At 38.2% G+C, this 16,970-nt stretch overlaps 1 protein-coding gene across 1 annotated transcript; it reads left to right on the top strand.

The window, feature by feature from the left end:
- Positions 1 to 10,403: 10,403 nt before the first annotated feature.
- On the top strand, positions 10,404 to 16,548 carry LOC139128461 (V(D)J recombination-activating protein 1-like). The gene is made up of 3 exons (XM_070694233.1): positions 10,404 to 10,500; positions 11,088 to 11,245; positions 11,382 to 16,548. Exon 3 carries the CDS (start codon positions 11,388 to 11,390, stop codon positions 14,367 to 14,369), a length of 2,982 nt encoding a protein of 993 aa, XP_070550334.1. The 5' UTR covers positions 10,404 to 10,500; positions 11,088 to 11,245; positions 11,382 to 11,387; the 3' UTR covers positions 14,370 to 16,548.
- The last annotated feature ends 422 nt before the right edge of the window (positions 16,549 to 16,970 follow it).

The raw sequence follows: 16,970 nt of genomic DNA, 5'->3' as shown, positions 1-16,970 counted from the left end.
ATGTCTGATTATATCTATATAACTACGTTAGATTGCATATTATCAGTGCAGAAAGAGCCCAAAAAGTGCACTGTTTTTAGATGCAAGCATCTCGTCATGATAAGTCCCCGTTCCGGACTTCGTCCGGCAGGAACTAAAAAGCAAGGTGATCATCAGCCAGCCATATTTCATTACACTGTAAAATCTATAAAATGATTGTACTCAGGTCATGAAAACTGTACATGTATCATAAAGGCATTTGCCACAGATTTGCTAGAAATTAAATAGATACAACTTTAAGTGGCACAAGAGGAGTTATATCAAGTAACTGTGACACCAGCATGAAAACCCGTGCATGTTTTAAAAATGGCCTAAGTTACAGGAAAATGTGGAAAGAGCAGCAAAAAACTGAAAAAATAGAAGTGATGTGACAGGTGAAAATAATTAATAATATATATTATAGACCGAACATGGGAATTTATTTGGCAAGGGCCGGTGAACATATGACCGAGGTAACGAGCATGCCTTCCCGACATTATTTTCATAATGACTCGTATTTACAGGGAGAAACAATTATCATTGCCATTTTCGTAGAAACAATTATCGTTGCCATTTTCGTGATATCGGGAGGAGAAAAAAGAATGTCATCAAAATACGAAGCTTAAAAGCGTATGAATATTATTTCATTTAAAGTGAAGCGGTTCCTCGGTGTTTCGCTCTGCCAGTACCAATCAGCCACTATAGACGAATGATCTGGAGGAATTTTAAGAAAACTTTGCTATTTCACCATGTTCGACGATGTTGTTAGATAGATTAAATTTTAATGCGTTCAGAAATAAAGTATTGTAAAGCAAAAGCAAAAGTTTTTTTTTGTGTGGTTCCATCTCGAAAATAGTTCCTGGTCTTCTTGTAGGCTAGTGACGAATTTGCAGCCTGCTACGTCATAAAAAAAGTTTCCATAGAAAGCAACGCAGCACGCTGCGAGACGTTCCATATGTGAGACATGTAATAATGTTACTTACGCTACTGATTTGCCTTTGTCCTTGAAGAAAAAATGTATGAACCTTCTTGTGTTTCATCATATGGTTTTTCCCTTTTAACAGATTCTTTTTTCTGAAAGCCGTTCCCCAGAGTACCACATCAAGTAGTCACCTTTCTTGAACTCTTTCGCCGTAAACACACCTTTGCCTGAAAGAAAATAAATCAGTGTTGTAGAGACTTGGCTAACCAATAATCTTTTAAAATTTCAATGAAATCCTAATCTTTTGTCACAAAATGGTAAGTTTCACCACCACATAATTCAATGTAGCAATATAAATAAAGTTACATTATGGTCGAGAATAGCCATGCATATTTCAAAAATAAGAAATTTGGGTAATATGTAAAATTGCCTCGCCTACGGATGCAAGTCAGACTGAGCCTGCTAATATTCATGACACTGCTTTCAAAAAGAATTTGTATTGTAAAGAAAATATAAACATTTTGAATCCACCAACATCACTGAGCAAACGGTCCCAGGAAGCTTGAGAACAAGAGTAAATCAAAATTTTAACAGCGGTCCGGAAATTCCATCTATTTCCACAAACCTCTATCATTGTTTCGCATCACTCAAATTGTGCACTTTTAGCAAGAAATCTGACACTGAAAGTTGTTTGTTTTAGCCATGCATGCCCCCATTGCATCATGGGCAGAAGTGATGTTGAACAGCTCTATAGTCTCATGGTGTAGTCTCTCAAATTCCTATTCACTTACGCCCATGATGCAATGGGGCCCATGGCTAAAACAAACAATTTTCAGTTTCAAGTTTGTAAAGTTACAAGGAATATTCAAAGGGGTATATGCCACCCTTTGTTTTGCAATCCAAATCCAGGCTCTCACCTACATTGTACCGGTATATGCAATGTAATCCTTGACAGACATGCCATGCTTATTAAACCATACACCAAACGTTTAATTACTATCAGTAGTAGAGTGAATATATGAAACAAACTGTCCATTTTGTACATGTAAATGTTATTTTAACCAAAATTAAATTGATCAATGACATTTACATGTCATACCATAGTGTACAAATGGCTCACAAACAGTCAGTGTTCTCCCCAGGCCGTTTAACAGGATTGGCCCCGATCCTTTATTTTTTTCGCCCGATCCTTTATTTTTCATGCCGATCCTGTTTCATGTCCGCTGATACTCTTTTTGAATGTGGCTGAAGACTTTGTTTCTCGGTGGCGATTTTGTCACTTTTATTTCAGCGAGCGTATCAAGTGTGAAACGGTTCTAATGTGGCGATAACACGATGTACCAGATGATTAAAAGGTTTATTCCATCGCCAAAATGTGTGAAATGGTTAGACTGTTCTCCTTTCATGTCAATGCTTAGGTGTTTTACACACAATGAGGCAGGGTTATCGGGTGCAAAGCACCCAGTGTTGCGCTTGTCTGTGCCGAGGATAATAAATGGGCCAGCCATAGTGCAAATGAACATCGGCTAAGACGGATGAAACTTAAATTCAAAAAGCATGAAGTGTGTTACGCTGCCGATCGTACAGACAACGGCCATTTTATACAACGGACATGGAGTATACTCAACGAAAGGCTCGGTGTTGCATCTTTGCCAGCGGGCACTCAGTCAAAGCATCTATACTATAGGCAACTGGTTGAACTGCCGTTGCCACCAATGTCTCGCAATGATAATGATCTGAAGGTCAGGAAAAGTGATTTCGATCAGAAGTGGCTGAAATGGTACGATTGGTTGAGACAAAAATCAGATGCAAAAATGTATGGTACTGCCGCGTGTTCAGATCGTTGGGTGTCCCAGTTAGCCATTTCGAGATCTGTGTACGTCAACATGACGTTGAAGCAATGTGTGTCACCTCGTGTCACGCATTCGTAAACTTGCATGGATTCGTTCGATTGACTTTGAGAAACAATTGCACTTGATACAGTTTCAAAACCCATGACCCGTTTTACAATATTCAAGCATCATGAAATGAAAAAGGAACAGCATGAGCTAAAATAATCATTAGTGTGAGCATCTGAATACAGCAGCTATGTACGTACGGTACAGAATAGGTTCAAAGGTCGCTTGTGTTCAAGTGTGCTCAATATTATGCGCGGCGGCCGACGCTGCGCTGTTGTCGAAGTTTCGTACGTTTGTCGAAGTAGAAGTCGATGCAATTTCAAATCTTTTTCTTGAAAATACCTGGTATCAATATTTTCGGGCTTTTCTTTATTATGAATTTAGTTTTACTGTAAAGTCAACATATTTCTCTGCAGGCATGCTCTGCTGACTACGAATTGTAACTGTGTCAGTGCAATATTCAGTCCCGTATGAACTTGTCCATGTAACTGTTTTGCCATGGACGTTTAAAACAGACGCCCATGGTTTTAGCAATCTGGCTACAGGCAAACTTGTAGTAACAGAGGACCACATAAAATCGTCCGATTTTGAATGTTGTTCTAGAGAAAACTGGAAGATTTTGAATGAAAATATGGATGTAATGTATGAAGTGCTTAAAATGCATAAAAGATTTTACTTTATCCTTTAATTGTGGGATTTTTTCTGATGCTATGGAGTGATGTGTGTATTGCATAATTAACAAATTTTTTATGCAACTTGTTATGCAAATTAGCCGACCCTGTTTCAGAAATTTCTGGGGAGAACACTGAACAGTGCTCACACCATCACCGTGAACTTCAAACCTTAAAAATTTTTTCATGAAAACATACTTTTCATGATACCTCTTTTCATTTACAACTTGCTAAAAATTTCACAAAGTCTCAGTGGTGTCTCACCTTTAACACTGTTGATAAACCGTATTTCAAAACGGCCTTCTCTGGGGATGTCAACACCTTCTGTGACACATTTTATTGCTTCCTGGAAGGGAGAGGTTACAGGAGATCGTTTCCTCAGCCTTGTCTGTAAATAATATGAAAAAGTTCATGGGGTAATCAAATACTCTGAAAACTTGAAATTGAGAGCTGGGTTCTTGCAAACATGTTTCTAAAGTGAGATACAATATGTAATTGTTACATTGTCTTTGAAAACATGATACAATTTGCATCTACAGGGAGACAAATGAAATTTGAACCCCAACATAGGTTAAAACACTGTCATCATGTATAATAGCTGTGGACTCAAATAGCTCTGGTTGATCCAACACATGTCTTGCACATGTGGTTGATAAGAAAATTGGATCCACAAACTTCCAGAGCTACACTGATGTACATCATTTATAACTGACAATTTATGACTACAACACATAGTTTCGTGAAAACAGGTTCTTTTTTCATTGAATTTGCTTTGAACTCTCTGTAAAAATATATGGAACAATCATGTACAATATGATACTCAGGCAATATTGGTAAGATTGAGGTAAACATTACGTAACCATACATACAACAATTGCAATACTAGTAACTCCAAATTCAACCTTTTTATTTCAAATTTAAAGTACAACATATCAATGATTTCAATGCGACACTTTATACACCCTTCTCCTTCCTAGAGCAACAATTGTACCATTTGTTGTTTTTGCATGTGTGATTTTCTATGAGGTTTTTACATTATTTAGATCGTCTGTTGTTGTTCGCGAAAAATAGCAGTCTGTACTGCATCTCTGATCTCTGTATTCAACGTGCCTTTTCGACATTGCTGTTCGCATATTGGTTAAACTTTACGCCACAGAATTAACTTATTTTCTTGACCGCGGACATCCGGGAACTTGCGGTTTTTCACAACATTTTTGCGTCACACTGCCGTGAGAACAAAATATTGAAGTGTGGATTTTTCAACCTTTACACCAGTATTCAAAGTTTCAACATTATGTCAATGATAAACACTAAGTTCTGTCCTTTGTCACATACTTTCTGCATTCTTCACCGTCCCAATTCACCTCACTCGCGTGCGTGAGGTGCAAGTGACGTCACTCCGCGGTCAAGAATATGTTCCTTCCAGCAAGGTTTAACCGTTCGTAAATATAAGTTCAGCTAACTTTCATAAGACTGTTTTTTTCTTTTGTTTGTTTGTTTTCTTTCGTATTTGATGCACTATGATCCGATAGCTGCCATTTGAACCGTATAACTTCTGCAAAGTTCCATCTATGTGTTGACGACATGTTGAGCATACAAGACTTAGTTTACTAGATGTACTTTGATGTGGTGGTGAGGCCCGGGAAATGAGCGACGTACTTCACGGCACTCCGCGCCGTTTTCTGGTACAGACGCCAAATGGCATGGGCCCAGCCGCTGCGTGCTGACAAACACCATTGAACGGTTTGGGTACGACTGGCAAAGACGTAGACACAGCGACCGAGGCATGGCCTACGAATCTACACTTTCACATATTTCACACATGCAGTCATTTTAAACCGGTAACTCTCGGTAGGGCCCTACCGAGAAAAATCGATAAAAATGGGCGGAGCAAAACATAACTAATATGGTATCTTTGTGAACAAAAAGTAGCAAATTAAAACAGCTGGTTGAACACATCCAAAAATAGAACGTGCACGCCACATAATGTAAACATTGACTGCACGGTGACTTTACGTATACTATTTTCACCCAATTTTACAGTTTACTTTCCATACGATAAATCCACTCATTTCCCCCATAGGTTTGTCTTGAACATAGACTTTTTCGAAGTCTTACTGGAGCAGAGGTTCGGCGCGGCGTCGCCTCGGATTTGTACAAACCGTGATGACGTTGCCAGGCGATCGATCGACACCCCTTAGATCTCATGCGTCATGGTATACGTTTCTCGTCCGAAAACGAAGCGTTTGTCATTGTATTCTGCGCGTTTTTGAATGATTCAACATAATGCATATCATGGCAGTGGCAATAGCTATCCGGATAGGGGTAAACGATGCAGAAATCCAACGAGTAGTTTTTTCTACCACGGGATCTATTATCGGAGTTTTCCTCGGCTCAGTCAGTCATAGTGTACATCACTCTTGCAGAGTCGTATTTGCCTTGATAATGAAGCATCGTTTTGTCCAAACGCCGTAGTAGAAATGCCGCATTTCAGGAAAGAACGGGATAAAATCAAAACAGTTCTGAAAGAACTGCAAATTCGCCTACTAGATGTCCAAATTTATCGAGTGTGGTTATTTCAATGGACGACGTTGGACATTTACCACAATGCTCAACGGCCGAGTCGTCTACCAAATTTTGTAGAGCTTTTGTCTTACAACATATCCTTTCCTCATTCTACCTTAGTTTAGCGAGGCAGGGCTGTGTCTCCATTATAAAACGTAGTATTCCACAGTTCTTAGATGGTAGTTGTAGTTTCCTTTTCAAAATTTCTTTGTCTCATGAACTCGGCGCTGTCGCGGATGGGAGGGTACCGACGACTATCCCCCGGCTTCGATTACAAGTTTTATGGTGACCGAAATGAAATGTGGCGTCGATTTGTTGTCTTATGTTTATTTCAAAAAGCTTCTGAAAAACACTTACTTTAGAAATCAAACCTGTTAATATTTAATCACCCAATTTTAAAATCTGCATAAAGTGATCGCATGATCTCTCGGAGCTTTCATTTCAATGTTCATCCCTCCTTACAAATGGTGAGTTCTAGTATTTCGCTACTTTGAACGATCCCGCCAAAATCGAGTCCACTCGCACTTCTACACTCTCCACGCAGTCGCGATACTAGTTCATTACAAACGCGTGGTAGTCAGAGTCAGACTGCTAATCACACTATGTCAACTGGCTTTATGAAGATAGCGGTCACTGATGAGCACTAGAGGTAGCCTCGGGAATTTTCTCTGCCAGAATGAATTGGAGCTAGCTGTAATGGGGATCGAGCGCGGACATTTGAGTGCAACTTATGGGACTGATTGGTACGGTGACCTCAGCTGCCGCCGGCGACGTTTGTCAACTCGACGTCTGATCAGCATAAGTGACCCAGCAGTGACGACCGAATATGCCGAAGGCGATAGCAGGCGTCAAAAAAATTCCGGTTTTGTCAGCACATTGGATTCTGGAGGCTACTTGTTTTTTGTTACATAGGCATGCACGGCTTTAGATCGGGAAAGAAAATGTATATCACTTTTGGAAAAAGCTAAGCGTAAGCGATAGTTACGCATATCGCATTGCGATGATTGCGCTTTCAACAGTACGTTTACTCGAGGGTTAAACTTGAAATTTGAAAAGAAGACAGAAGATATACAAACAGTGCAGACAAAGTGAGAGATCATGCCAGAATTTGTGCTTGCACTTGTCCGTGGTCTCAACCCGAACATACAGACGTACTTTATGTCGGGCATAAATGACAGTATAGGCCCTCCTGTCTGTAAAATGTACGGCTCAGGTAGGCCAACATAAATAATCAAAGTAAAACTTAAGTTGCCCACGCGGTAATAGTTGAAAAATGCAAGATTAATTGAACAATAGAATTTGTCACAATACAAATTTACCAAACGAAAAGAATTTGTGTACCTATAATATACAAACAGGCATGGGATCTCTGAAGTTTCATGAGCTCAATGAAAGATCTAGACCAAAATATTTCTATTAACATTACATGACACATAAATATTAATCAGTCTTTTATTAGAGTAAACAAAGCAAGACATTATTCTTAGAATGGACAAATAATATGCATTATTCAAGTAACACCATACAATGCTATGAAAAATGCAATGAAAGAACAAACTTAATAAGTTACACAACAACTACAATAAAGTTAGAGAAATCTAAACTTGTGAAGTGTAACTTTGAAATTTTGTATAATTGTGATATGAATGATTCCAGATTAGTTGTTTTGTTTGACTGTTATGCATCGTGTAGGGGTAATGACATGATCAGATCAAAGTAAGTGAATTTGGTATCATTGACAGCAAAAGTTTATCAATTCTATGCCTGTATGTCAAATTTTCCAGTTGTTTTGTCTGAAAAAGCATCTTTCACTGTTGTTTCTATGCTCCCTGGAGCTGAATGCCTCAAGCTATAATCGGTTATTAATTGTGTCGGCCCTTCAGAAATCTGTGGATAGAAAAAGAGATATATATTAAAATAATAACTAATTATGTGAAGCTCATCAAACTTCAAAAAATGTTTTCAATAAATATTACCAAATGTAAGTATGGTGTAAACATAGCATGTTCATTATGCAAAAGTATGTTAAATGCAACTTGGATCAAATCCACTCCACTAAGTTTTGTTTATGGCCTAATTACTAAAAGGCATTAAATGTGTAAATGAGCTAATTATAATATGAGACACTCATGAAATTGAAGCATGAATAAAAGTATAGCTGCTGAAGTTAAGAAGTCCTATCGAATTAAGTTTCAAATATCAGATTCACTTTCGTCATATAGCCGAAGTACAGAATTTCATAAATCTAAGTATAACCAATGTACCTGAGAAGTCTAATGAAATGTCTTTTGATACACTTCCTTATTAAAAATTTGCATACATATGCAAATAATCTATGGATTAAAATGTCATAGATTACTGCAACCAACACTACATATGATCAACAAATGGCAAGGGACCCATTTAAATTGTTGCACTGGATATTGATACTAGCCTAATTACAGAAATTCATTAAACAAGTAAATGAGCTTGAATCAAAAATCTCACTGTCCGTGAATCGTTTATGTGCTGAATGCTACAAATGAAAATGAAAGCCCTGGAAACGGAGAATGAAGGGCAAGCATTCACATTTGTGTATATGTAAAATCCGAATCGGGTCAAGTATAGAACTGATGAAGTCCTTGCCATGGTGTGTTGTCTTTATTGTCTGGCCCGACACCGTTACGCTAAAATTACCAGGAGAATACTCACTAGGTGAGTATTATTGTAATATTGTATCAAACTGTAATCGGACCCATAGAGGTGGTAGAATCTGCATGCCGAAGCTTAGTCTCGCATGCCAGACCTCGAACCTGCATGCGGCGCGAGCGGGAACAGCAACACGAGTGTGACAGAACTATTGGTTCAAAGTGAGAATAATCATGAAGCCTATTGGCTACAAAGTCTTCCAAAGCCATGCGTTATTAACAAAGTCTGTTTTCGATGATGTTCACACGGTGACGTCATACAACTTTAGAATCGCATTTGAACATCAGGCTATTACATGCAAAATACGAAACAAATGAAAATTGTTACGAACAACTATCGACAATTTCACAATCTTGCACGAACAAGACATACATCTGAACACAGTGGCGATATACGACACCGTTCAGGCCTCCGGCCCATGGCCATGCATGGTGTCCAAAAATATCGATCCGCTACAGAGTTATGGTTTATTCGTGAATGTTCATGACCCCGGGGCCGCTATCCGTGACTGTGATGTTTGACAGATGTCACATGAATGTATCACAGTCAAATTCATGATGCTGACAAATCGCTGCGATCGGCAGATTTTAGATTATAATAACGGTCAGAGCAGGAAGTCTGTCCGGGTTCTCGGAATTCAGTCTGCTTTACTCAGAAAAAGACTAGTCTCCATAGTTACAATGCAAATTTCGGCCTTGACGTGGTGAGTATTCCGCTGTCTTCGAGAGGCAGAGACTATAAATTTAATTTTCTCTCGCTATCCCGGGCAATCACAAATGTACCGTGTGTGTTGATTTTCCGCATTTGACACCATCGCTCGATCGTGTTTTTACTGTCGTGTACACAGCTATGAAAGGAATTTGTTTTGGCGTACGCGGTTGTTGCTACATGTAGCTGGTTTGCCAATGTGGGATTCACGTTAATTACACGCCCTGTACAGGACAAACTGCCAAAGTTCACGATCACTTCACCAATGCGACCATCTAACAATTTATTCATTCGAATCACTGTTTTGTCAGTCCGCTGACATTTAGCGACTCAAATTCTGCGGGTCATATAAAACATGGCAGGAACAAAAACATCGAATTACAAACACGATAACAGTCGAACATCGAGCGCGAGCTGGTGAACGCGAAGCGAGCACACAGCTCCTTGTAAAATAATATAAAATGATATCATTTAAAGTGGTAAGCTGGACACGAGAGAGAGAGAGAGAGAGAGAGAGAGAGAGAGAGAGAGAGAGAGAGAGAGAGAGAGAGAGAGAGAGAGATGTGGATGAACTGGTAACTCTATCGTATCTTTCTCACGTTGATTTACATACCACAAAGATGCCACAAAAAGCCGATCGACTTTTTCCACTGAACACTGACACGTTAACATTCAAACGAAATAACACAAACTCACTTTTATTTTTTTTTTGGAGCCTGGGGAAATCTATGAAGTGGCATAAAGCAAAATCTGTATTGAGAAAAGCGGTACCGACTCACAGCGTAACATGTCAATATAGAAATCGATTAACACTACGATGCGTCCCAGAGAGTATCGACCAATCAGAGAGCAGCATTCATCAAGCCACGACCTTTCACGTATGGCTTCGAGATTTCGCGTGATCTAGGGTGTTTACTTCAGAAACTCTACAATCTACTACATACTAAGGGGTCTCAACTGTTTTACACATGCGCAAACGCCATCTTGAAGAGTGGCTGATGATCATGTCGAAAACCGGAGGTCGAAAGACGTAAGTATCGCCGAGATATCGTAATCTGAATCTCGCGTTGCAATTTTTCACTCGATTATGTGTATCAAAATTATGCGGATACAATTTTGGGATTTTCTGTCAAACTTGGTTTTTCCTGTTTAAAGTTTGGGTTTTTCTCAGTCCGTAACGACATTGTTTACCGAAGGAACATGTGCTGTACGCTTGGACTTTCTTCAAATGGCTTGGACTTTTAGATCTATACCCATCCAACATGTGTGATTGAGTGTAATGGCCGTTACATTTAAAAATGTTCCTGTGATGGTAGCTAGGTCAGGGAAATGATTGTTTTGTGTTTAATATATTTTTAAGGTTTGAATGAGCGTGTTACGATATTTAGAATTCTGAGCAGCATCCTAGAGGGTCAATTTGGGTGTACAACGCATGGTTCATGCGGTAGCTAGCTAACCCAGGCCATATGGCACCAGGTACAGGTTGACTAACGAAATGTTTTGAGGTTAGCATAGTATGAGTACGTCAGATTCATATGTCATCGGCATAGAAGGTCGCTTGTGTAAGATAAGACCATATTTTTAGGCTGTCATTCATTTCATTTATTTATTTTGCAGTGGGTTGCAGTCAGCAATGAATCATTTACAAGTTTGTTGCACTGTTATGCAATGCAATGCCTTGACCTGAATCAGTATTTCTTGCTTGGGTTCCTGCGGTATGAAGTAGAAAATTAGGCTGGCCACGGTGTCCTGGGAATTAATGTTTTACCACTAAGGTAAGAATAAAATTCTATTGGATTTATTGTTTACACATATATAAGGATGAAAGGTACAGACCATTGTACTGATTGGTACTGTACTTGCCAAATTGATATGCTTAAATAATATTTTAAATATGTTAATTGTTTTCAGAGCGGAATGACATCAGCTTTTCAACACAGAGAGTACCTTAAGAGGGTGTGTCGTGTATGTGGTAGAACCCTGAAGACCACATCTTACAGCAGCTCAGGACATTACAGACAGGGAGAAGTGTGCATCCCATACAGTGAACTTTTAGAAGAATGCTTTAAAGTAAATGTTCGAAATGATGACCCTTTTGTACATCCGCCTAGATTTGGTTCATGTTGCCGTAGAGTTCTTTTAAAGTATTCTGTTGCACAGAACCTGGGTAAACATTACTATACCCATATCAGTGTTTGTAACTGGAAACATCATTGTAAGTATGAAAACCAAAGTTGTCCTCTTTGCAAACGTTTTTCTCAAAATGGTTCTGGTAGACCTAAAAAACTTAAAAGGGGTCGCTTTAAATTAAATACAAATGAAAAAAATGAAACTGACAAGAGTCCTGTTGCAGACAATTTTGCTCATATACCAAATGACCACTGTTATACCACCCCAGCTTCCTGTAAGTTTGCCCAGTCTGTGCAATCAGACCAAAAGACAGAGACATATGAATTCTGTACAGAGGAAAATATTCAGACTGTACCCATGACAAGTCGATTTCCAACAGATTTATGTGTAACTGAACCACATCCAGAATTCATTTGTAGAATGTGTTTAGGAGTCCTAGACACACCACTTCTAACACCGTGTACTCACACTTTCTGTGCAGGCTGCATTAAGAACTGGTTAAGTCTGTGTCATTTTTGTCCTCTCTGTAAACAACCTATGGCGTCATCAGATTTAAAAGAACCATATAGAGGATTTGTAGAAATTCTTAATGATACTAGAATGAAATGTAATTGTCCAGAAGCAGTTTCAAGCAAAAAAGGTGTCAAGCTTAGTAATTGGCTTCAGCACACTTTAAATTGTGGAAAGGATTTTGAAATTGATGAATGGTTAGAAAAAGTTTTGTCATTGTGGAACGAAATTTCTCTCACTCAAGTTGATTCACATTTAAATAGTACTGAACATTTGCCTGAGACAGATAAGTCAAATCTGACAACAAGCCATGGCCATCCAGACATTGCTGCAGGTAGCACTGTTGGAAGACCTAAAACTTCACTGTTGTGTCTCCAACAACAAGGACAAAATTTAAGATTGAAAAATATCAAAAAACAAATAGACGTGTTTGCCAGAGAGAAAGGGGAAGATCTCAGGGTAGTATATTTTGGCCTTTTGCAAAACTATCTGAGAGCCAACAAGCAAGGTAGTTTAGCTGAACAAGTGAAGTTGCTATATAATGGGGAATCTTGTCAAATGTCACCTCAGGAATGTCTAGCCTTGCGTGTAAATACTTTTACCAGTTGTAATCAGTACAAGAAAATTTACTCAGCTACAAATGAGCTTAGTGGAGTTAAAATCTTCCAACCTCTCATCAATGTTGTGAAAGCCGAAGAAAGTTTTCTACCAGGGTCTGTAAAGTTCTACTTTAACCCATCTTTGAAAACTGTTTCTCCCATTTGGCAAGGTACAGAGCATGTTGATGCTCTGTCAGGACTCAGTCGCGATATACCACTTCTAGAATCACCTGATGTTTATGGGGCAAGGTATAGATATGACAAAGCAGTTGCTATGGCTTTGAAAGATATTGATAATGAAATCTCAGAAGGCCTCAGTAAATTAGAAGGGGTGGATACAAATCAACTTGTTCTAACAGCCACTGTCAAAGATGGCAGTGATGGTCTTGGAGATGTGAAAGAAGTCAGATCTCAGGGGCTTGTCGTTCCAAACAAGGCCTTGCGGTTTTCATTTGTAATTTTAGAAGTCACTGTCAATGTAGATGGCAAGATTATTACTGTATTTGAAGAAGGTTCTCCCAACTCAGAATTATGCACACGCCCTCTCTTGGTAGCTCTGGCAGATGAAAATGACAGAAAAGGGTTATGCATGACACATATACCAATAATGATAGAGAGAGAGGAGATGGAGAAAAGTACCTTGTTTGTAGAAATTGAAGAGGGAAAACAAAGAATCTACAAAGTTGTATTTAAAGGGACTATGTATGATGAAAAATTGCAGAGAAGTGGTGAGGGAATGTTAGCGGCAGGGTCATCTTGGTTTTGTACACTTTGTGAGAAAGGAAGACTCGATCCCATATCATCAGTCTTGCCAATAACAAGAACACATGAAAACAATATGGCTTTGTATTCAAAGTATGTTGAAAATGCAAATCATATGAAGCAGGCAGATCTAGTGAAAGAAGTCAAAGGCATTGTTAGAAAACCATTTATAATGTCAGAGCCTTGTGTTGATGCCACGCATGCTGAAATTCACTGGGGAGAGAAAAACTATGATATGTATGTACGTGAAATATCAGGGATAATGTGTTGGGGGAAGCCATCCAATGATGATGATGCAAAAAAAGTGAAATCAACAAAAAGAATGTTGGATACCGAATTACAGCTGCAATGTGGCTTAAAGAGAGAGCATGGCTTTATGGTTGATGGAAATTATGCACGTGATTTGGTCAAATCAGAAACAGTTGATGTGGTTTGCTCTTTAATTCAGAGTGAAGCAAGAAAATCTGTTGTTCGTGAATATGTTTCCTACTATCGAGAATTGCGATCAATATACAGGAAACACAATGCTGACTTAGATGATGCCGTGAAATTTAAAACCATAGCTGCAAATTTTTACAAATTGCTACATGAGAAATTTCCTTATTTGCATCCACTCTCTAACTATCAACACAAGGTATTAGATCACATTCCACAGTTGATCGAGCAATATGGCTCTGTTGGTAAATTTGCCTCTGAAGGCAATGAAAAAGGCAATAAACTTTTCAGAAGATTTCGTAAATTTAATGCACGTAAGTCTCAAATTCATGAAATGCCAGACATTCTGAAATTTCATTGGCTATATACAATGAAAAGTCTTCAGACTATGGTAAACTGGGAAAAAACTAGATCACTAGTCTGTAGCAAATGTGGTTGTGCTGGTCACAATCAAAGGACATGATATGAAATCAAAGATGAGACAATGACCATGCATGTTTTATGTATCTGAATCTGTAAGTTTGAAATTAAGTAGCATCTGTATGTATCAGACTACAGAGTCCAAACTTCAGACACAAAGAGTAGGCTGGCCATACACTCTTATTTACTTAAAAAGTGTTTCTGTTCCATATACTGACTGTACTTTCAAGAGTCAATTCTAGCTTCTATGCTAGTCTTAATATACCTAGATGGTTAAAGTGTATTATATTTTGATGTACATAGATGAATTCCACAAGAAATCATCAAATACAAGAAAGCTGAGTTTGTGTTAAATATTTGTATGTGTTTTAATCTTACCAGTAACCTGCCCACACTTTTGAAGGGACTCAAACAAAATCATTTGATTACTTTGGCAGAAAAGCCAAAAGTTTTAGTTATACTGGCCATAAAAAATGAGATGAGAAGCGTAAAGTTTGCAATAGAATTTTGTACATATATTCATGAAAGATTGTAACAAGTTGTAAAATGAACTCTCAGTAAAGGTTTCATTCAATTCATGCACATGCTACATGTACATGCTATGATTTCTTGTGCAGTTGTCATGTTCTCAGAAATTACAATCAGAACATGTAAATTTGATGTTACTCTTATTTTCCAGTTGTCGTGAAGAAAATCGTTTGCCAGAGCATTTAATGTGAAAAGCTCTAACACATTGTGTACATCGCACTGTTGAAAAGTAACTCTTATCAGTCACGCTACAATTAATGTTAGCACATGTTGTGAAACACGAAGGGCATTCAAAGTTTATACAGTCCAGCTTTGTTCTATTTAAGTGATCTAATTCAACACATTTGTCATGGTACCACCTTCCACAGAGTACAGTTTGATTGTTCATGATGTAAGTTCGATCACATTTCAGCCAGTTGAACTTGGCTTGTTCAGTAGCTGCTAAATTGGCAAATTTGCAGCCATCCAACATACATTCCCATGTTTCCTCCTCACTATCATCTGATGTATTGTCTATCTTTCCTGCTCTGCTGCCCTCTTCTGACTCATTCCTGTCTGTGCTAACTTTGACCTCAGCTGCCTCACTTATTCCGTTCTGATCCTCAGTCTCTGAGCCTATACTTTCCTGATCTGTCATGTCTATGCTTATCCTTTCCTGCTCTTCCTCCGCTATGCTTACTCTGTCCTCATCTGTTGACCTTTCCTCCTCATCCCCCAACTGACTGTTATTACTCTGTGTCCTGGTTTCAGAGCTTGTCCCTTCATTTTGAAAACTGAATTTTATCATTTGCTTTTTTACTGTATCACAAACAGCAATTGAGCTGAAGAATGGAAGACTGTAGTATTTACTACTTAAGGTATCATAGTGTGCTGTTTCTATGAAATCTATGGCATCACAAGGTGACTTGTAAACTGTGTTGTTACTCAATATGTAAACAGTGTCATTACATTTGAATGAGACTGGGTTAGGAATACCAATAAATGGTACAGATGTACAGACCATTGAATTCAGGTCAATTACGTCAACATCGGGTGGATGTCTTACATTGTTACCTATCACATAAATTCCACCAACAATATACATTTTACTGCTATTTAGAAAAACTGAATGGTAGGCTCTTGGAGTGATAGCTTGTAAACTAATACTTGATAATTTCATAGATTGTAAATTAAGAACAGAAAATATGTTTGAAGCCATGGACACATTGTAAAAAGCATGACTGAGTTTTTGTGTATATTGTAAGCCTCCATAAAGATAAAGAGAATCTCCAAACTTAATTACACTGTGACCAAAAGCATGAATTTCCTCACCACTATATTGTCCTTGAGACCATGTTAATGAAATTTTCCCCCTTGGATCAACAAAGACAGAAAGCTGCCACAATTTTGTATTGTGCATTTCTGAGTCAGTCAGTCCACCAAGGAGAACATAATGGTTTGGTTCAACTAAACACAAATTTGAGCCATGTACATGTGGAGGGTAATTTGACTGAGATGAATAATTTTTGATTTCTTGTATTGTATCATCTTTGTCTATTACAAGCCAGCCTGTTACTGTTGTCTTAGACTTAACCCAGACCAAAGCTCTGTCACCTAAAGAAATAACTGGATTTGTACATCCAGCAGTTGCTAGGCAAGTTGCCAGGATGTTTTTGGTGATTTGTATTTCTGAAATAAAAAAGATGATGACAAAAGTTGTTGTATTAGAGAGTGAAGCTTATCTGCATGCATGTATGGTGAGCAGGTCATTTTATTTTGTCAGTGTTGAAATATGGCACTGAAATATAAATTTGTTAATTTCATATTTTAATATGGATATCTTTGTAGTTCAAAAAAATGCTCAAGACAGAAAGTGAGATGTCTTTAGTCGTGACATTTATTAATATTGTTCACTGTACATTTCTCTACCCTTTGCAACCATACAATTGTTGAACACCTGTCCTGTATATTCAAACAAACAACTTGAAGGCAAATCTGATATCTTTGGGGCAGCAAAATACATGTGCTCTTGTCTTTTGCATTTGAGTAACCTCCTTATATAAATATGATCGAAAGAGATTGTCAACATGGAGCAGCAAATCCGTTTCTTTAACCTAGACTGTAAATCAATACAAAA

The sequence above is a fragment of the Ptychodera flava genome, unplaced genomic scaffold, assembly GCF_041260155.1.
Source record: "Ptychodera flava strain L36383 unplaced genomic scaffold, AS_Pfla_20210202 Scaffold_54__1_contigs__length_889265_pilon, whole genome shotgun sequence".
Classification (NCBI taxonomy): domain Eukaryota; kingdom Metazoa; phylum Hemichordata; class Enteropneusta; family Ptychoderidae; genus Ptychodera; species Ptychodera flava.
Note: the sequence above shows the minus strand (reverse complement) of the source record. Positions and strands in the feature narration are given on the sequence as shown.